The sequence below is a fragment of the Tiliqua scincoides genome, chromosome 9 (assembly GCF_035046505.1).
Source record: "Tiliqua scincoides isolate rTilSci1 chromosome 9, rTilSci1.hap2, whole genome shotgun sequence".
NCBI classification, from domain to species: domain Eukaryota; kingdom Metazoa; phylum Chordata; class Lepidosauria; order Squamata; family Scincidae; genus Tiliqua; species Tiliqua scincoides.
Window position 1 is genome coordinate 27354458 of NC_089829.1, and position 17423 is coordinate 27371880.

At 44.2% G+C, this 17423-nt stretch overlaps 1 protein-coding gene across 1 annotated transcript in view; it reads right to left on the reverse strand.

The window, feature by feature from the left end:
* The window catches only part of CDH13 (cadherin 13), a 532075-nt gene that overhangs the window by 316849 nt on the left and 197803 nt on the right, over positions 1-17423 (reverse strand). The window contains 1 exon segment of the mRNA XM_066637955.1: positions 5719-5871. Within this exon segment, the coding sequence (XP_066494052.1) occupies positions 5719-5871 (153 nt within the window).

The window sequence follows — 17423 nt, forward strand, 5'->3', positions numbered from 1 at the left end:
TCTAGATGGTGCTTCCCTACCATAGTAGAAAGGATAAAAACAGAGGTTAGAGCTGATAAGTAGAAACTTTTCTTTTTAGTCTCATAAAGTTAGGTGGGTCCTGATAGTGTGTCATTTTTAAAAAGTGGCTCCTGGTGTTAAAAGGTTTGGGAACCACTGCTTTATTAGTCATTGGGGAATAGACCCCCCTCCCATTTGCAATGCTCCAGCCTTTCAGGGATAATAGTGACATTCAGTCACAGATCTTTTATAGACCTGCTATAGGAGTACAAATAAATACATGAGACACAAAGCACAATCAGAAGCTGACACTCTGCAGGCATAAGACAGTTGGGGGGGGGAAGAAAGAGAGAAGTTTGATAATGTCACTCACTCAAAGACATTAAAATTGGAGTGCTGACAAAATGAATCCAGGTTACCCTACTTGCTAAAAAGAGAAACAAAATGAAGATCATTGTAATCTCCACCCTCCCCACAACGAAGAGGTTTTTTTATTTGTCACAGATCATGTTGTACATGCACCAGGTGTGAAATAAATTGTTAGATGCTTTCATTCTGTTCTTTTCTGTTTCTTTTTGTGCCTGGTTGCAATGACAGACTGTCTTCCTGTACAAGGACCCCAAGCTTTTGATAATGTGACAAAAAAAACAGGAACGTTCATACCAATTATGCTGGCAACTCTACAAAGGAAGACAGGAAATGGTGCTGCTTCTCCAGGACAGATGAATTGAGATATTTAACAGGGGTCCAAAAAGGGGCACAATGCCTACCATTGCAGCCAGCAACCTTCAGCTGGGGGATACCATGTTCTCCAGTGGGAATGTTCTTATGTTCCAATCGCCAGACTGAGCTATGGATGCTAAGCTACAATTGATCTGTGGAATCTGCGATCATCAGATGTGGAGAGGATCTCTAGCTTTAGATAGCTTTAAAAGGGGATTAACAAATTCATGGAGGATAAGTCTATCAAGTCTATCATGGTTACTAGTCATGATGGCTATATACTGCTTTCAAGGTCAGAAGCAGCATGCCTGTGAATAATACAGCAACACTTGGAACTTTTATCTGGTTAGGGACCAGAACAGGGACCTATCTGGTTAGGGACAAAAACAGGTGAATGTCAAAGCACTGCCTTATTTACCTTGCAAACATATTTTTGCCAGTGAAAAATGTAAATAACTATATAAAACGTTAATGCAGGTAAAAACTAAGGGCCCAATCCAATCCAATTTTCCAGTGCCAGTGCTGCTGTGCCAATGGGGTATGCACTGCTTCCTGTGTTGGGGAAGCAGTCACAGAGGTCTCCTCAAGGTATAGGAACATTTGTTCCCTTACCTTGGGGCTGCATTGCGGCTGCACCGGTGCTAGAAGGTTGGATAGGACAGGGCCCTAAAGATGCAGAAATAAAAGAAAAAAGAACATAAGAACATCATGGAAAGTTGGATGAAATTAGATGAAAAGGGAAAGCACATGGATGAAATTTGAAAAGTGGTTGTAATTGAAAGCAGCTGAAAGAGCAAAGCGATGAAAGTCAAGAGGATGAAAGTCCAAGGTACTGTTGCAGCTGTAGGCCAGCAAGAGGGGAAAGGGCTGTTTGCTTCACTTCCTGTGTGTGAGTTTCTCAAAGGCATCTGGGGAACCCTATGGGAAACAGGATGCTGGACTAGATGGGCCTTGGGCCTGATCCAACAGGGTTCCTTATGTTCGTGTGACCTGCTCCATTTCCCGAAGTGGGAGGTGTAGGCAACAAGGCAGAAGGTATCTGTCAACAAGTTCATGTGCTGATTCCCCACAGAGAGATGTTTTCTCTCAACCTGTGTCGGGAAGCTTGAAGGAGGAAAAAAAATGACTCCAACCAAGAAGTGCTTTTGTTTTCAATATTTCATAAAATTGCCTGCTGACAATATTTTATAGTAATTAAAGGGCCTTCTTCAACTCCATCTTTAGCCAAGCATCCTCCGTGAAATGAAAACACATTTTCAATTTTGAGAAATAAAATTACTTTGGAACCTGATTGTTAGCCATAAATTATCTGTCATGAACGTTGGGCAACTGATGTATTAACAGCCTCCAATCCTCAGTGCTGGATTTATTATTACTGTTTATTGACTTGGATTGTGAGCAGTTTACTGGGATTAGCTGAGTAATTCATGAATGACCAGGTCTGCAAGTGTCCGCATAATATATTAGGCCAGGTGGAGAATCACGCCATTAGTTAATCTGTGCTATTTGTTTGTTAAAGGATTGCAGTGAGCTCTGCTGTAAGCAGACTGTACTGTACCGACACTGATTGTAGCCCCCACAAACCAGTATAATAAAATAATGTTTGGTGCAAGGAGAAGGGTTATATTTGTACAGCATACACTTTGTATATATAAGATCCTAGGTTCAATGCCCAGCACCCCCAACTGTAAAGTAAACTTGGGTAGGCAGCTTGGAAAACCTGTTGACCAGGGTCTTGGATAGCCACTGTGAAAAATGCCAATATTGGGTGAGATGAGCCAGTGGATAGATTCAGGCTAAAGACAAATGCATGTGTATTTGTGATCCACAGTCTTGCTGAAGTACCAGAGACAAGTGAGCTGCTTAGAGCTCCCCATAATTCCTTTCCAAAATTACCTGAGCTCTTTCTTTGCAAATGAGAAATTGCTCAGATAATTTGCCAAGCCAACCTGAGTTGGTTCAGCAAAGTTCTCCACCCCTTCCCTGCATTACCTCCACTCTCTTCTTACTTCCAATGCAACAGCCCTTTAAAAAAGAAGAAAAGAGAAGCAATTCCATTGACAAGTGTGGCTTTGTGGCAACATGACAAAAGAGAAGGGACGAAGAAGAAGGAAAGAGAAGGCTCCCTTTCCTCTCCAGTGGTAGCCACTCTCCTTCTGGCCTACTGAAGCATGCCAGGATTGGGGATTGAGAAACACATCTACCTTCTCCTCACCTAGACTCTGCTGCTGTCATTACTGAGACAGGCAAAGAGAGGGTGCGAGGGGGGGGGCTGGTTGCAGAGAGGAACTGGAGAATTTTTCTGAGTCCTTAGAGATTAAGGGGAATTCTTACAGCTTGGGAAGCTTGTGTCATGTTGCCACAAAGCCACACTTATCAATGGAATTGCTTCTCTTTTCTTCTTTTTTAAAGGGCTGTTGCATTGGAAGTAAGAAGAGAGTGGAGGTAATGCAGGGAAGGGGTGGAGAACTTTGCTGAACCAACTCAGGTTGGCTTGGCAAATTATCTGAGCAATTTCTCATTTGCAAAGAAAACTTGTAGAAGGGCTTTTCCAAGATTCTTGAATTTTTCCATGACCCCACACCCAGCAAAATTGGCTGACATCCCTACCAAGGATGAGCAAATAATCATCTTCATACCTCCCCCTTTTGCTTTTGCAATTTTGGGCTCTTGGAAGCTGTTGAGGTGAAGCCTGGTTCCAGATAAGATGGTCTTCCAATGACTTCAGCCTTTTACAAGGAAGGGTTTGATAAAATGCATTTTTCAGAAAACACATATTTTGCAGAATTGCATGGGGAATTTGCATAAACTTCTAAAGGCCCAAAATGTTTGTTTTAAGCAAAATTCAGTGGTAGGATTTTCTGCTCAGTCTCATAAAGGGGTTAAATGTTACTTACTCCAAACAAGCAGCAAATCGCACCTTTGCCAGCAAGAATAAAATTGAGCTTCACAAAGTTTTGCGGTTCAGTTCTCATTTGAATTATCTGAGCCCATTGCTTGGCTCTGTTGAGTTGAACTGGATGACCCACTTATCACTTCCAGTCTTGCAGGGCCCCAGAACTACATTAAGCTCCATCGACAGCTCAGAAAATATTTATACCTTTCCACCAAGAATCATCTCTTCTTATTTTTCATCAGCATTTGTGCTTTTGAAATAATTCATAAATGCTGAATGAAGGCAAGGAAGTAATAACAGAAAGAAAAAAAAAACACCATCAAAAAATTCCAGAAGCTGAAAAGATTTTCAAGAGGCACAAATACTTTCATGTTTCAAGAGAAACCAAAGGGAGGGAAAGATCCCTGCTGCTTTCTTGACTTCACAATACATCTTCATTCATTCCAGCTCATTGTTTTTCCAAAGACTGACTAATCAAGTTGAGCATTCTCCTTCTGCAGAACTTCTTGACTGCAGTTTGCACAACAGGGCTTCAGCTGGCCTGCTGAGCACCGGAATTATACCATGGGTCACAGAGAAAAGAGAGTTGCAGCCCATTAAAATATACATTTGCATCTGCTTTCTGGCTCATCTAGCATGCTGCAATATTTTTAATGTGATTTGCAAGGCTTAATAGAGGGAGATACAGTTCTTCTAAGAGGAAAACATTTGGGCTGTAATCTAGCGCATGCTGGAGCAGGTCCAGCATACATAACACTGGACCACCCTTGGTTAAACAGTTCTGCAATATATGATCCACCACTGTATAGGGCCTCTCCCCATAAAGTTTCAAGAAAGACTTTTCCAACTTCTCATTCTAAACCTGGAATTAGAAGCCCTGAAGAAAAGGCCCCAATTCCCTTCTTCCTCTGCCAACAAGGCAGTTGGACAAGGAAGGGGATTGCAGGGGGCTCAAGGTAGGATGCAAATATCAGCAATGTAAGCAGCATGATTGGGGTTTGTCTGGCCCAGCCTGGAACACAAGAGTCTCCTCCCCTGTGAGGGGACTGAAGGAGGGCTGGAGCTGGGCAGGCTCAGAGGGTAATTAGGGCACCAGCACCCAACCCTCTTCCTCCTTTGCACGTGGGCACAGTACTGACACAGTACCCAACTCAGCACCTGATCGCTATTTGTTTGGGACTTGATCCTGTTCCTTGATTGGTAAGGTGCTGGGAGTTGGGGTTGGGGGCCAAGAAGGCACTGGTTTGCTTCTGTGGGCCATCCTCTCCCTTCCTTTGGGGCTGGGATGAGTGGCATGATGCCTCCACAGCTTTTGCGGGGGTGCTCCAGCTCCAGGTAGGATGCAAATATTAGAATCCTTCTGATTCTGGGAGTCCCATGATCCAGGATAGCCAATCCAGTGCCACTGCATGCTATAGTGATCTAAGACCAGGGAAAGACGATCACTGTGCCCCCTCTGCATTTTAATAGTATTCCCCTGCTACTTCCTGCAAATTATGTAACTTTGGGCACAATCCTAATAAATTTACTAGCACTGGTATAGCTGTGCCAGTGGGGCATGTGCTGCATCCTGCAGTTGGGGGGCAGTCACAGAGGCCTACTCAAGGTTAAGGCAACATCTGTTCCCTTACCTTGGAGTTGCAATGCCCTTACCTTGGAGCTGGAAAGTTGGTTAAGATTGTGCCCTTTATTCCTTACTAGAGAGTTTCCTGGCCTGTTCAGGTCTATTGTGCCTGGCCTGACCAGGTAGCTTTTGGACCTCCAGCCTTGGCTTTATAAGTTCTGGACTAAAGCTTCTTGCTCTTGCCAGTGTCTGAGATATCACCAAAATCTGGCTCATCACCAAAATTCTGCCAAGGAAGGGGAGGAAGGTGAGCAAAGGCTTGGATGAGTCACCATGCATAACAAAGTATATTCAGACATAGGGCACTTTCCACACTACCAGTTTCTTAAGGCACAATGTACTATCAATGCATTGAAGTCAGGATTCCATACAGTGGAACCTACATTAGACATCAGTGTAATAAAGTTTGTTAAATATAAAGTTTTTTGTTTTTTTAAAAAAACAACATCATATATAAATGAATTCTACAACTCACTTGGTACGTAGCAATGGCTTCTCTGTCAAGTGTCCGTGTCACAAAAACCTCTCCAGTGTTCTCAATGATTTTGAATACTCCTTTCGGATCCTGTTCCACTCCTCTTCCAGAAATTCGGAACTTTGAGCCCTCTGGTCTTTCATTATCTATGACCTGGGTAAGGAAAACACAGCACTGAGGATCCAGGACAACCCAACTGACGGTAAATCTTAGAAACAACATGCAAACTTCCAGTGTTTCCAACTACGTAGTTTCCAGTGTTTTAAACTAGTTGAACAGTCGTCCCTCGTCTCTACACCAAGGAATACTAAAAACTGGTGAATGGGAAGCTGGAGACCAACAACATAGAGTTCTCAGCACCTCACCAAATGGCAATTCCCAGGATTTGGGGGGACGGGGGAACCCTGAATGTTAGATACAAATTTGGCATGCAGATAAGGCCTTAAAGGAACACTCCATAATAAAATCTAGTTGCACAGTTTAAAATGACCATGAAAAACAAAGCCGAAATCTGTTGGTTTTAATAGCCAACATTTCTTTTTATATAGGAAAAGGAACATATGAAGCTGCCTTATACTGAGTCAGGCTTTTTTGACCATTTAGCTCAGTATTGTCAACACAGGCTGGCAGTGGCGTCCAAGGGCTTCAGGCAGGCCCCATGTGGAGATACCAAAAACAATAGCAGAGATCTCATACATGCAAAGCATGTGCTTTACCACTGAGCAATGGCCCTTCCCCAAATAACTTGCCCACCAACCTGGAAGTGAGCCAAGGACCTGAGTATTCTACAGTCTTCAGCTCTACCAGCTGAGCTGCTGAAGGAAGCCCTGCTATGTAAGCCCTGCTATGCAACAGTTACGCTAGTTGTTTGCAAGGTAAAGCAACGATGGAAAAAGTTTCTAAATTCAAGGAGCATTGACTTCACTGCCCTACAAAGTTCTACTTCTTCTAGGCCTCCAGTCTTGTCTACAAACCCCCTTTCGCTCTCTTGCTTTTGCTTTTTCCACTGTGGACCAGTCTCCCACTTAATTTCGCAAACACAGAGACTCCACCCCCACATCCTCACAAAATCAAACTCAAAGCCTGCACAAAGAGCATGATTCTAGAGCAGATCATGACAGTTAAAGGCCCCGCTATGTCTATCCAAGCCCAGGCGGCTGCCTTTGGCAGCTGCTCATTTATGCCTGCAATGACAGCACAGGCAATTACAGAGGAGAGCGCTGTAAAAGTCTGATACTTCGTTTAATGTTTAATTAGCCACAAGAGGGAGCTACGTGCTCCCAGAAATCAGACAGAAATATGGACATCTTCTAATTAAGATGCTTTTGTAATGGCTACATGGTTCAAAGGAAGGAAGCGCCCTTGTTCACCCTAAACTGTGTGCAGCTGGAAAAAAAAATACAGTACACACAATTTTAGTGGAAATCCAGTTTGCCGTTTCATGCCAAAGATTTCCAGTTCCAGCAAGCAAGGAGGACAGACAGGCTTTCCCCCCCCCCCCCCACATCTCTTTCTCATGATTCTTCTTTCATTGCTGTCTATGAAACTCAGGCTGCAATCCTAACCACACATTCTTTAGAGTAAGCCCCATTGAACAAAATAGGATTTACTTCTGAGTAGACCTGGTTAGGATTGTGCCCTCATAAAGTATATTTTGGTATATTCTACCCTTCCTTGGAAGCCCCCCCCCCCCACTGGACTCATAACCATCCTGTGAGGTACTTAGGATGACATATCTGGTGTCAGTCCCAAGGTCACCCAGTGAGCTTCAAGGCAGACTGAGGATATGAGGCCCCCATGACTGCCCCCCAACTGCAGGATGCAGCCCATGCCCCACTGGCACAGCTAAGCCAGTGCTGGAAAGTTGGTTAGGATTGCGTCCTTAGGCTGCATTTCTGTCCACACTTGGCTGGTGTGACGGAGAAGTTAACATTGGGTTGACCGTGTAAAATCAGAGCAAGGAAAGTCTCTGCCTTTGGCCATGTTGCTAGGCCTGAGCTACAAAGCCCAGCTGCAATCTAGAGTGCTCATTAGCACATACCAGGTCTGAGGCGGCCGCTTCACAGGGTCCTCAGATAAGGTACCAAACTGCTAAATTGGCTCCAAGGCCGCTTAATTAACAACAATGTGCAACTGTGAATTTTTCAGGTTGGGGGGGGCCCACCATGAGGGAGAAGGCCTGTGGCACCCCTAGAATGTTCGGCTGGATCCAAGTTCTAATTGGTGGATGGATGGGTCAGGAGACCTATAAAGGTGGAAGGAAGTAGCTTTCCTTTTTTTTTCTTAGTTCATCTCTGGCCAAGGGGGGACTGAGCTCTGACCATTCTGCCAAGATGGACCCGTCTTGACTGCAGCAAGGATGGGTTGGACTGGAACTCTGAAAGTGTAAGACTTTGGTGAGTGATAGAATTAGGAGTTAGCTCTTTATTGTTTTATTGTTGCTGAGTGTTGTATTGTACTGAAATGTTCTCATCTGAATTCTGAAATCTATGACTGATGCAGTGCCTGTCTGTATAACTATTTCTTTAACTTTCTCTTCAATAAATCCTATTTATTACAGCTGACTGGATTATTGGACTGATAGAACAAAGGAACTTGGTTGTAGGAGCTAATCCAGAGTTGGCTGGTATGTGAACTGGAGACCCCAATAACGGACACCTGCTCCTGGTTTCAAGCTGAGTCAGGGAGGCTCAGGTTGGAGCATGGTTCAAAGGGTTTTGCTAAACTGACCTGCCTATCAGGTTTGGAAGCTCTTATGGTTATAGAGCAGTTGGCAACTGAAACAGGAGATGCCTGAGAGGTGTTAAGTGGCTGGATGGGTTTATGGCCAGTTAATTACCTCTAAGGGCAATAAGCGGACTGCATGACAGGGGGGGGGGTGGTCCATGGAGCCTGTAACAGGTGGGAGTAAACCCCATTGACTATAATGGTATTTACTTCTGAGTAGACATGCATAGGATTGGGCTAACCATGGCTTGTACGAAGTGGAGTTTTTCAGATTTAGATTAAGTGGGAAGCTACAGTTTGTTACAAACTACCAATAAAAGTTTCTAATTGTTCACAAAAGAAGAGAAGGAAGGGAGCAAACTGGCCTGAAACTTGTTGTGGCACCTTTTCATAACATTCAGCTATGTCTCTGTAAGGCACCTCTAAGCTAAACAATTGAATGGCTTGAAGCTGAAACTTGTACAAACCAGTTTCCAATATTTGGATACAGCAGGAAATGGTGTCCCCAACCTAAGAAAAAGTCATGTCTAAGTTTGGCCTTAGGAAACCTCTGCTCCTGGATCCGTAACTGGCTGTGTTGATGTTCTCTGCAAGAGCAGTCAGTCAAGACAAATGGATGTTGGAAGACGGAAAAACTCCCAACGGAGGTGAAAACAAATGGGTAAGTTGGCTTAGCAGTTCCTTCCACTCCCACTGAATTTTGACCAGGACAAAACACATCAACCACTATTTTTCAATGAGTACCCCCATGTCCCTTCCAGCTAAGCTCATTTTGACACTGATCCCTCTGCTGTCCTGATCTTATCACTGGAGTAAATCAGAGAGTGTTTTCAAAGGATTGAGAGAGAAATAGATAAGTGGAGAGTGGAAAGGGTAAATAATAATAAAAAAGCACAATATCCTCAGAAGTTATTTTTATTTTCAAGCTTTACAACCACAGCAATTCTGCTTTCAAAAACATTGTTACAACTTAGCAAACGCAGAGGTGCTGCTGCTTAATAACAGTTATTTTTCTAACTTCTGCTGTATTTTTCTAACTAACTAACTGCTGCTGCTTAATAATAGTTATTTTTCTAACTTCAAACCCTTCTATGATCCCAGAGCCTCAGAACCTTTAATATTGTGCGGTATGCACGACATGGTTAGAGATGTAAACGTTACTGAGCCATTGGGGAACAGTGATCATGCTGCGATTCGTTTTGACATGCACGTTGGGGAAAGAATACCAGGCAAATCTCTAACAAAAACCCTTGACTTCTGACGGGCAGACTTCCCCCAAATGAGGAGGCTGGTTAGAAGGAGGTTGAAAGGGAGGTTAAAAAGAGTCCAATCTCTCCAGAGTGCATGGAGGCTGCTTAAAACAACAGTAATAGAGGTGAGTAATAGAGGTGAGTAATAGAGCAGAGGTGTATACCGCAAAGAAAGAAGGGTTCCACTAAATCCAGGAGGGTGCCTGCATGGCTAACCAGCCAAGTTAGAGAGGCTGTGAAGGGCAAGGAAGCTTCCTTCCGTAAATGGAGGTCTTGCCCTAATGAGGAGAATAAAAAGGAACATAAACTGTGGCAAAAGAAATGTAAGAAGGTGATACGGGAGGCCAAGCGAGACTATGAGGAACGCATGGCCAGCAACATTAAGGGGAAAAATAAAAGCTTCTTCAAATATGTTAGAAGCAGGAAACCCGCCAGAGAAGCGGTTGGCCCTCTGGATGGTGAGGGAGGGAAAGGGGAGATAAAAGGAGACTTAGAGATGGCAGAGAAATTAAATGAGTTCTTTGCATCTGTCTTCACGGCAGAAGACCTCGGGCAGATACCGCTGCCCGAACGGCCCCTCCTGACTGAGGAGTTAAGTCAGATAGAGGTTAAAAGAGAAGATGTTTCAGACCTCATTGATAAATTAAAGATCAATAAGTCACCGGGCCCTGATGGCATCCACCCAAGAGTTATTAAAGAATTGAAGAATGAAGTTGCAGATCTCTTGACTAAGGTATGCAACTTGTCCCTCAAAACGGCCACGGTGCCAGAAGATTGGAGGATAGCAAATGTCACGCCTATTTTTAAAAAGGGAAAGAGGGGGGACCCGGGAAACTATAGGCCGGTCAGCCTAACATCCATACCGGGTAAGATGGTGGAATGCCTCATCAAAGATAGGATCTCAAAACACATAGATGAACAGGCCTTGCTGAGGGAGAGTCAGCATGGCTTCTGTAAGGGTAAGTCTTGCCTCACGAACCTTATAGAATTCTTTGAAAAGGTCAACAGGCATGTGGATGCGGGAGAACCCGTGGACATTATATATCTGGACTTTCAGAAGGCGTTTGACACGGTCCCTCACCAAAGGCTACTGAAAAAACTCCACAGTCAGGGAATTAGAGGACAGGTCCTCTCATGGATTGAGAACTGGTTGGAGGCCAGGAAGCAGAGAGTGGGTGTCAATGGGCAATTTTCACAATGGAGAGAGGTGAAAAGCGGTGTGCCCCAAGGATCTGTCCTGGGACCGGTGCTTTTCAACCTCTTCATAAATGACCTGGAGACAGGGTTGAGCAATGAAGTGGCTAAGTTTGCAGATGACACCAAACTTTTCCAAGTGGTAAAGACCAGAAGTGATTGTGAGGAGCTCCAGAAGGATCTCTCCAGACTGGCAGAATGGGCAGCAAAATGGCAGATGCGCTTCAATGTCAGTAAGTGTAAAGTCATGCACATTGGGGCAAAAAATCAAAACTTTAGATATAGGCTGATGGGTTCTGAGCTGTCTGTGACAGATCAGGAGAGAGATCTTGGGGTGGTGGTGGACAGGTCGATGAAAGTGTCGACCCAATGTGCAGCGGCAGTGAAGAAGGCCACTTCTATACTTGGGATCATTAGGAAGGGTATTGAGAACAAAACGGCTAGTATTATAATACCGTTGTACAAATCTATGGTAAGGCCACACCTGGAGTATTGTGTCCAGTTCTGGTCGCCGCATCTCAAAAAAGACATAGTGGAAATGGAAAAAGTGCAAAAGAGAGCGACTAAGATGATTACGGGGCTGGGGCACCTTCCTTATGAGGAAAGGCTGCGGTGTTTGGGCCTCTTCAGCCTAGAAAAGAGACGGCTGAGGGGGGACATGATTGAGACATACAAAATTATGCAGGGGATGGACAGAGTGGATAGGGAGATGCTCTTTACACTCTCACATAATACCAGAACCAGGGGACATCCACTAAAATTGAGTGTTGGGCGGGTTAGGACAGACAAAAGAAAATATTTCTTTACTCAGTATGTGGTCGGTCTGTGGAACTCCTTGCCACAGGATGTGCTGCTGGCGTCTACCCTAGATGCCTTTAAAAGGGGATTGGACAAGTTTCTGGAGGAAAAATCCATTACGGAGTACAAGCCATGATGTGTATGCGCAACCTCCTGATCTTAGAAATGGGTTATGTCAGAATGCCAGATGCAAGGGAGGGCACCAGGATGAGGTCTCTTGTTATCTGGTGTGCTCCCTGGGGCATTTGGTGGGCCGCTGTGAGATACAGGAAGCTGGACTAGATGGGCCTATGGCCTGATCCAGTGGGGCTGTTCTTGTTCTTATGTTCTTAACCAGGCATCTGGTTACTTTCAAATGGGTCCCCATTTCCGAGAATCAGAGGCTCCTTCTAATGGACCCTTTCTGCACCATCCAAGCATACTGATCAACTAGATGTGACTGGTGTAGTACAGTTCCATTCAAAATTCCATCCAAATCTTTCTTCAATCATTAATGTATGATACCAAGCCATTCCCCTACAGCCTTAGCCACAATAGTGAGATAATCATACTTAAGTATGAGATAAGGCCAAAGGCCCATCCAGTCCAGCTTCCTGCACCTTACAGTGACCCACCAGATGCCTCAGGGAGCACACAAGACAACAAAGAGACTTGTATCCTGTTGCCACTCCCTTGTAGCTAGCCTACTGAGGTAGCTGACTTCTAAAACCAGGAGGTTGCACATACCCATCATGGCTTGTAACCTGTGATGGACTTTTCTTCCAGAAATCTGTCCAACTCCCTGTGGAAGGCATCCAGGTCGGATGCCATCACCATTTCCTGTGGCAAGGAGTTCCACAGACTTCCTTACCTTTTTGGGCTGTAATTCATTTATAATATTTGTATACTGCTTTTCAGCCAGCACAGATTCTCAAAGCATTTCAAAATAACAAAATCAATTGATAAGAAGAGCTTATCGTCCTCATAATGGCAGATCTAGAATATAAGACACTATTGATGGCGTTAGGGAATGTGTCACATGACCCCATGGCTCTGCTCCCCTAAATGATGGAGGTAGCAGCAAATGGAGTGATTGGGAATGATATATTTTTTTTCCTAGAGTACACTCCCCAAGCTAACTGATATTGCTGCTGCCACTGTACCACTCTAATGCTGTCAAAGGTTCCCACAGTGGTGGCATCAGAGGGTGGGCCTGTCCAGTCAAGTGCCAAGGAATCAAACCTTCCCAGTGGCCCCAATGATTTGTCTCCGATTGCCAGAGAAGTTGCAGAAGCTTAAAAGTCCACTTGAACAATCTAGATCGGGTGTGAGCAAACTTTCAACTTTAGGGATACTGGATCTTTAACAATTGTTAGGAGAGAGAATTTCAGCAGGTGCAGCTTGTCATCTGACTTGAATCTGCTCTGCTCTCTTCGGACTTGCGCCACCTCTGGAGGTCTGAGGAGATCCATAGGGGCCAGGGCTCCTTACCCAGGGGTAAGGGGAAAAGTTTCCCCTTGCCTCTGGCTAAGCCGATTCTGGCCCCTATCCTGCGCTGGATACAGTGCAAGCTTCTTGGCTTGCCTGTTCCAACATAGCATAGAATTGCGCCCCTAATCTGATGCTCTATCTATTACACCATACTGGCTTCCAACACTGTGTTGTAATATACATAAAGTGTAAGAAATACCCCCTAACTTTAATTTTCATTATTATGAAAAATAGATAGTGTAGGTTACTTTTCATGGATAATTCTTAATAACCCTAAATCATATTTTATGAAGCTGTAGAGAAGAAAAAATGAGGAGGGGGGGGTGTATTTTTTCTTGACATCTTTCTTCTTGCTTGTGTTGAATGAACTCTAAATATTTTATCTGGGTTTTGTTGTTGTGGTGTTATTAGAAAACTAATAAATGATTCTCCTTTTTTGACAGCCAGAGAAGCTGCTCAAATAGTCAGTAAACAGGCACAATTTAACTTAGCAAAGAAAACTGTAACTCTGGCTCTTAACTTTGTGCTATATTTTCTTTTACAGGTTTAATTAGATTTTTTTCTAGTTTCTGTTCGATGTCACATCCCCAAGGGTCAATTTTAATTGGGAGATGCATGTGGTTGGAGAGACTGTTCTAATTTTGCTCTTTTAAGTGCAGCATATTGAAAAAGGAATGGAATATCTGCTGGGCAATGTAGCTCCTCAAAGCTCCAGTACAGCTTCCTGTTGGCTTTGAGGCATGCTACCCAACAGAGATGGCCCAAGTTATATCAATGCCTCGGGTAGAAAATCCAAATGGTGCCCCCACTGTGGTAATAAACAAATAATTAACAATTTGCTGTTCATTAATGGTGCCAAGAAGTCTGCTATCCAAAGTAATCTGCCTCGTTCAGCCTAATGCCAAGTCCAGCCCCAATACTGTAAGTAGCTCAGCAAAGCCATAAAGACACAGCAAGAATCCAACAGGTTCAATCTGCAGCCCAGCCCCACTAGTGAGGACAAATTCAAAGCACTGCTCGTTATCTTTAAGGCCCCAGCCAGCTTGGAAACAGGTAATGCAAAGGACGTATTCCCCCATATAACCCTGCACACATGCTCAACATTTTTAACAACATGGTCCAAAACCCATTAGAGGCCGTACCATAGTGTTATGATGCCTTAGTTTTTAACACTTCTAGAAGTTTATCTCTGCATCAGAAAACACTGAAGAATAAGAACACAACAAAACAACAAGGTGAACTTTGAAGGATCAAAACCAAGAAGCAACAGGACTCATCTCCAGCCACAATCTCACCAACAACAATCTGGTTGTAGCCCAAACCTCATTCAGCAAGACAGGATTTATAACAAATGACAGTGAAACAACATGCCACTTTATGCACGTGAAAGAACTGGCTTGAGATCACAATGGTGGGGAAACCTGAATGGATGAAGACATAGCTACAATAAAAGCAACCCAATCTGAGGAAGTGAGAGGTCAAAATGAGAGCAGGACATTTTGCTTTTGATTACTGTTCCTTTTGCCTATTGCAACCCTTTCCGGATACGCTACAGCCCAATTCTATGCAAGTTTACTCAGAAGTAAGTCCCATTGTAGTCAATGGGACTTACTCCCAAGTAGGTGTGTATAGGATTGCAGCCCTAGTTGCTCTGTATGGGAGAAGTTTCTGTGTCTATCTCAATTCTCCTCCACTCCCAGTGGCAGTAGTGTAGCAAAATGGGGGCAGAACTAGCGTAGCTAGAGGGGAGTAAATACTGAAGGTCCCTCAATGCACCGTGTAAGCAGCCCCTCCCATTCACCATCAGAGCCATTCTGGGCAGCAATGGAAATGCACAGGTGCTCACTGAACCAAACACTATCTCCCATGCGTTGCCATTTCTGCCAGGAATGGCTCTGACAGCAGGTGGAAGGGGCTGATTACATGGTGTGTTGCAGTGCTTGCAGTACTTACCATTTTGCTCCCCCTCTGGTTACACTACTGCCCAGTGCCTGCCTTTCCAGTCCTTTTTTAGCCCTAATAGGCAAAAGAATTCTCAGTCTTGCATCCTACCATCCTAGTACTTTGTAACCAGGCATAGAAACCCAGGTGTTCTCCCTGGGCTCTCTCACCTCCTAAAGTTTCAGCTGGCATGAGTTGCAGCTGTGATATCCCTGTTGGTGTAACCATGGTCCACTGGCACATCTCATCCCCCAAGATGCAAGGTGGCAGGTGGGAACCTCAATCACCAGCTCTTCACCACCTCACATTTTATTCCCTGCTCCCTCCAGTGGTGATCCCAGACATAGACCGTGTGTGCGTGTATTAATAATTTCACCAATTAACCTCTCACAACTGAAATAATCTTCGATCTAGTTTATTATACTAAGATGCTTTATTTTTATGAGAAAAAATGTTTAGCACCCTGTTCCCTTATGAAGCACAACCCACAGATCTAATTATAGATTTTTCTCAGTCACTAGTTCCCTAGGAAACAAATCCATGGCTCATACACAGAAGGTCACAGGAGGGAGATTTTTTATATATTTATTTATTTCGTTGTGTATAAAGTAACTTATCTAGAGGTCACAGGTCTGGATATTGGCAATGCAATGACACTCTGTCAAGGACAGTTACCTACTCCATTGGAGCAATCTAATACCTTCAACAATTTAATCCAGCAAAGCCCTTAATACACAATTATTAATCAAATGTCAATTTTAAAGTCTGTAATGAGAACGTTCCAGGGATTTTGAGGACACATATTTGCAGTTTCACAAAGAAAAAATAAGAAACAAAATGAAAGAGGTAAAATAACACAGGTGGAGAGCCCACGCTACAGCTTATTGTTCAATAGCGATTCAGAAACCGTCCCTTAACTTCAGCATAAGCTGCCAGCTCAAAATGATCCAAAGAAAATCAATCAATCAGGCTTTCTGAAGCTACTCTTCTAGAATGGGAATGATGTACAAACAGGTGTGGGTGCCTGCAATACACTCGACATTGCTTTTCAGGTGAACACCTCTAAACTCCAAAGGATATCCAGCCATTAACTAATAGATAATTGAATAATAAGCTAAGCAGTAGATGAAACAAAGAGCCACAGTGAAGATAATGTGAAAATCAGACGGAATCGGCCCGAAAGAGGTAGGTGAAATGGGCTGGTAGGGGCATGACAATGAGAGCTCTATAAGAGTCTGTTCAGCATCTTCTATCATGGACACGTTTCTAGGGCAGTGTTTCTCAAGGTTAGTCCTCTGCCATACCACCTCACATGGTCTACCCATTCAAATACCACTAGATGTAACCAACAATGACATCATCACCAGTTACTTCTGGGTTGGGAGACCAGATGCGTCAAAACAAACACCAGTAAGAGGCTCAGAGTGGATGGGAGGGCTTTTTTTTAGCATGGAAAAGCTTTGGAGCTCTGCCCATTGAGCCGAGCTTCCTACCACTGTCTGCTGCATTGTGTTCCTTGTCTTGCTGCTGGGTGGCAGGTGTCTCGGGGTCCTGTGAGTACCACCAGACACCACCTTAAGTACCACTGGTTAAGAAACACTGTTCTAGGGTGTCAAGCCCAGGGTGCATGGGAACAGCAAGGGGCAACGGGGTAGGCAAATAAGTTCTGCAGCTCACCAACCTCAATAAACAGTGATGGATTCCAAAAGTTTGGTGGCTGCCAACCCTTACCGCTTGAATTGACCACACAAAAGGAGTGGTATGGCAAGGCAATCAGAGTTGCAGTCCTCAGCAGAGCAATTGGATCATCATCTGACCAATACCCAACTCCAGCAAACTCTTGTATGTGTCCTGGTCACTCTACCCCACTGCTTTTTAGAGTAAGCATTTTCAAAGGGGCATCCTCCAGGACTGGAGCTGAGAACTCCACAACCTCTCAGTTCCTTTTTACTGATGCATTCCTTGCATTGGTGCTTGGACAGTGAAGAGTAAAAGTTTCCTTGCGGATTGGGGTCTGACCCCTCAGTTGTGCCTGGCTAGGGCAGCATCTTTGGGGAGATTAGGCAGGGTCAGATTCCCAGGGTTCCTCACTGTCAGGTCTTGCACCTCAGCAGCTGATATCCGTGTTAAAGATCTGATTAGCTCCTCCCCCTCTGACTCCTGTATCTCACTCAGGGTCAGGCCCATGACAGTTACCGCCCACATTTATACACAGTTTCCATGGAAATTTGCACCCTACAACAATGACTAAGGGCAAAATCCTATCCAATTTTCCAGTGCCTGTGCAGCTGTGCCAATGGGGTGTGCACTGTATCCTATGGTGGG